The sequence below is a fragment of the Erinaceus europaeus genome, chromosome 3 (genome assembly GCF_950295315.1).
Source record: "Erinaceus europaeus chromosome 3, mEriEur2.1, whole genome shotgun sequence".
Taxonomy (NCBI): Eukaryota; Metazoa; Chordata; class Mammalia; order Eulipotyphla; family Erinaceidae; genus Erinaceus; species Erinaceus europaeus.
Genome location: NC_080164.1, coordinates 66,723,052 through 66,727,319, shown reverse-complemented (window position 1 = coordinate 66,727,319; position 4,268 = coordinate 66,723,052). Strand labels below are relative to the sequence as shown.

The 4,268-nt window shown below is 43.9% G+C and overlaps 1 gene segment (V, D, J or C); it reads right to left on the bottom strand.

The window, feature by feature from the left end:
- Positions 1-2,842: 2,842 nt before the first annotated feature.
- LOC103126590 (immunoglobulin kappa variable 1-9-like) lies at positions 2,843-3,341 on the bottom strand. The segment is given in 2 exon segments: positions 2,843-3,153; positions 3,272-3,341. Coding segments are annotated over 2 exon segments (366 nt in total).
- Positions 3,342-4,268: the final 927 nt, after the last annotated feature.

Genomic DNA, 4,268 nt, shown 5'->3' with positions numbered 1-4,268 from the left:
TCTGTCCACATTCATACATAACTTCCCTCTTTTTTCTCCCTGATTCAGTCCTCTCTTCCCCTCCAAGCCACTCATGACATCATAACTACCTCATATGTCCCTCTCCTTTCCCTTCTCTCTCTCTGGGTGCTGATGGAGCTGGAGTGCAGAGCTCTCTTATCTTCATCCTATCACTTCTCCCCTGCTGGGAGTATGGATCAAGGCTGTTTTGGGGGTCCAGAAGGTAGGTGTTCTGGATTCTTTAATTGCTTCTCCACTAAACATGGGCACTGACAGGTCAATTCATAACCCCAGCCTGTTTTTCCCATTCAAGTACTAACCAGGCCCAACCCTGCTTAGCTTATGAGATTGGGCACGTTCAGGGTGGTATGGCCATAGACAACTTGTTTCTATCTTAAGCTAGTGGACCAGAGCTCTGGAGGTGCAAGGATTCAGAACACACTGGTGAGGTTGTCTGCTCAGAAGTCAGCATGCAATCATGGTAGCATCTGTAACTTGGTGTCTGGAAGATGTCGTGACCTAAGTTGAGACAAGATGGTTAATGGACAGGAACCAAAGAGTAGGATCAGAGCAGCTGAGATTAGCAATTTTAGGGTAGAAGAAAGCTAGGAGAACCATTTTAGGCATGTTTCTGGGGGCATACAACTATAGTAGTTTTGCTTGAGTTTGGAAGCTAGCCTGAGGTTAGGTAACAATATTGTCTGAGAGAATGGTATCAGAGTAGAGAAAAGGGCTAGAAAATTGAATTAGGGCAGGGAGTAGCTTCCATTCTTATATATATATAAAATTCTGTGGGGGGTCAGGCAGTGGCACAGTGGGTTAAGCACACGTGGCACGAAGTGCAAGGACCGGCATAAGAATCCCAGTTTGAGCCCCAGCTCCCCACCTGCAGGGGAATCGCTTCACAAACAGTGAAGCAGGTCTGCAGGTGTCTATCTTACTCTCCCTCTCTCTGTCTTACCCTCCTCTCTCCATTTCTCTCTGTTCTATCCAACACTGATGACATCAATAACAGTAACAATAATAACTACAACAACAATAAAAACAACAAGAGCAACGAAAGGGAAAATTAATAAATAAATGTTAAAAAAAACTTTAATAAATTCTGTGGCTAAAATTAACTATTTACCTACATCCACCTGCTCCAGGGCCCACATATAAATACCTATTTATATTTAGCACCAGAACCTGTGTAAACTCTAAGTCCCTATTGGTCTGAGTTCACAGCTCATGGTCACAAATAGGAACACTGCAGGCTGCACTTACTTCAGGACCAGTCTTTATTGAGTGGCAGGGCAGTCTTCCTTTGGAGACTGGGGCTATCCTTACTGTTATTACTTTATGGTGAGGACAAGGTCCTTGGCACCTCCATATATCTTTAGTGAGGTAAATTGTTAGCACAGAGTGTCCGGGGAGGTGGCTGAAGCAATAGTGTGCAGGACCTACAACATGAAGTCCTGAATTTGACCTCTGATACTGCACATACTAGAGAGATGCTAGAGCTCTCTCTAGTTTTTAAAATAAATAAATATTTTAAATGTTTTCTGTACAGAGAGGACATTCAGGATCTCGACAGTCCCACCACCTATACTCAATTACGTACATATCCACATACATCTGAATAATTTACTGAGTTTAGGGAAATGCCTCTCTTAACTGAGCAGAGGGAGTGAAAACTCTGAATTCACACAAATCAGGAATAGTTAAAAAAAAAAAAAGTAGAAATGTGGGAGAGCAGGAATGTTAAAAGATGTGCTGGAGCAAAGACTCTAAATCTTCCTAACTCTTGAACTTGGCTTCCTCAAACCTCCTTCTAGAACAAAGTCCATAATGAATTATAACTACTCTCCTTTGTAACAGGAGAATAATGCCAACATCAAAGGGTGGGGACTTGAGTCTCTGAAGCTGTCCTATGACCAGACAGTATATTAACTTCTTTGTTTAAGAATTTCTTTATTATCTTTAGTCATTTATTGGATAGAAAGCTAGAAATTGAGAGGAAAGGGGGTGATAGGGAGAGAGACAGAGAGACACCTGCAGCACTGCTTCACCACTTGTGAAGCTTTGCCCCTGCAGGTGGGGACCAGGGGCTCAAAACTTATCTGTATGCACTGTAGTATGTGCGCTCAACCAGGTGCGCCACCACCTGGCCCTACTATATTAACTTCTGGAGTTAAGTACAACTTACTTTACTTAAAATTGATCATCTCACCCACCCTCAGGGCTGTAAAACAGTCCAAACATTGTCCTTTAGGGGCTTGACTTGAACTTCATCTAACCAGCATAAAGGTGGTTTTAGGAACTGTACAAACTGGAAGGATTTAGATGCAGAAAAAGTACAGGAGACAAGAAGAGAGACAGTTATTTCAAGTGAGATGATCTTCCATTAGTGGAGGTAATGGAGTCTTATCATGCAAATCTTTCTTTTCTGTGCTGACCAAGACTCCTGACTGATCAGTTTCACCTTCCTTGGAGATGTTGAAACTTCAGTGAACTTAGCTACTAAGTCTCAGCTTGATAACCAGGAGGTTAATGCAAATAAATCCATTTTGGCCTACAGCCTGCTTTTTATAGATTTTATATTATTATTATCAGAGAGAGAGAAATTGATAGGTGAGGGGGAGGTAGAGAGATATAGAGTATCAGGTCTGTGTTGCTTAACTGAAGAGAGGGTAGAGTTAGGGTCCAGGGAGTTTTCTCCCTCCCCCTTTTAATAAAGCCTTGCAGACACCTCCCAAGTATGACAGCATATGAAAAATATTCTGTGGGTGAAGGGGCAGGAACAGCAGCTGGGACAGCTCAGCCTCACACATCTGCTTCTCTGTGTGATTTATGTTCTGCTTTATAGCACTGTGTGAGGGTAGCTGTTACTCTGCTGACAATAATAAGTGGCAGTATCTTCAGGCTCCAGATTACTGATGGTGAGAATGAAATCTGTCCCTGATCCACTGCCACTGAAGCGGGATGGGACTCCTGAAATGGTCTGAGAAGCATACTTCACTATGAGCTTTGGAGCCTGATGTGGCTTCTGCTGGTACCAGTGTAAGTTGTTGATAACACTCTGGCTGGCCCGGCAGTGGATTCTGACTGTGTCTCCTGGGGATGCTGGCAGGATGGATGAAGACTGGGTCATCTGGATGTCACACCTGGCACCTGAAGTTGGAAACAGAAACAAATGTTTCTACAGTAATCATAAAATGGTAGGACTTTCCTGAAGGATCAGGGGTCCTGACCATCGGCCTTAGTAGATTCCCAGTGCTTCCTTCCTCACCTGGGAGCCAGAGCAGCAGGAGGCTGAGGAGCTGAGTGGGGACCCTCATGTTCATGCTGAGTCCTGACTGGGGCTGACTCCTGCACAGGCCATGACCAGGCTGTTAATAAGAGTCCAGGACAGTGGTTCATGTTTCTGGAACATGCAAATCAGCAAGGGATGGGCTGTCAGAGACAACTGCTTTAGGAGATGCTTATCTCAATATGTGCACAGATGCAGTAACTCCCCAGTGTGTCAGTGTTACCAGAGCAGCAGAAATTTGCCTTCAGAGAGTTCACTTCTCCCTAGGAACCAAAGGACAGAACCAGTCAGCTAAGGTGTGATTGTAATGCTATTTGGTATCTTCAAAAGAAGTGTCAACCAGGGGTCAGGTGGTGGCACACCTGATTAAGCATACATGTTACAATGCACAAGGACCTGGGTTCCAGTCCCTGGTCCCTACTTGCAGGGTGAAAGATTTTTGAGTGGTGAAGCAAGGCTGTAGGTGTCTCTGTCTTTCTCCCTCCCCACCTCCCCGGATTCCCTCTTGATTTCTAGCTGCCTCTATCAAATTAATTAATTAATTATTTTTTTTTAATGAGTGGTAACCTTTATGGAATCTCTTAAAGGCATTTTTTTAAATTATTAGTGTTTCACTCTCTTCATTGGAAGCTTCCCAATTTTTTATCCCTCTCTAGGAGTACTGATCAATTATTTTTTTTAACCAGAACACTGCTCAGCTCTGGCTTATGGTGCTGTGGGGGATTGAACCTGGGACTTTAGAGCCTCAGGCATGAGAGTCTCTTTGCATAACCACTATGATATCTACCTCCATCCTGGACCAAAATTCTTTATGGGATGCGTAAAGTGGGAGGTCTGGCTTCTGTAGTTGCTTCTCTGCTAGACATTTGCATTGCCAGGTTGATTCATAATCCTAGCCTGTTTCTATCTTTCCCTAGTGGGCTAAGGCTCTAGAGAGGTGACGTTCCAGGATGTCAGGATGGAATCATGGCAGCTT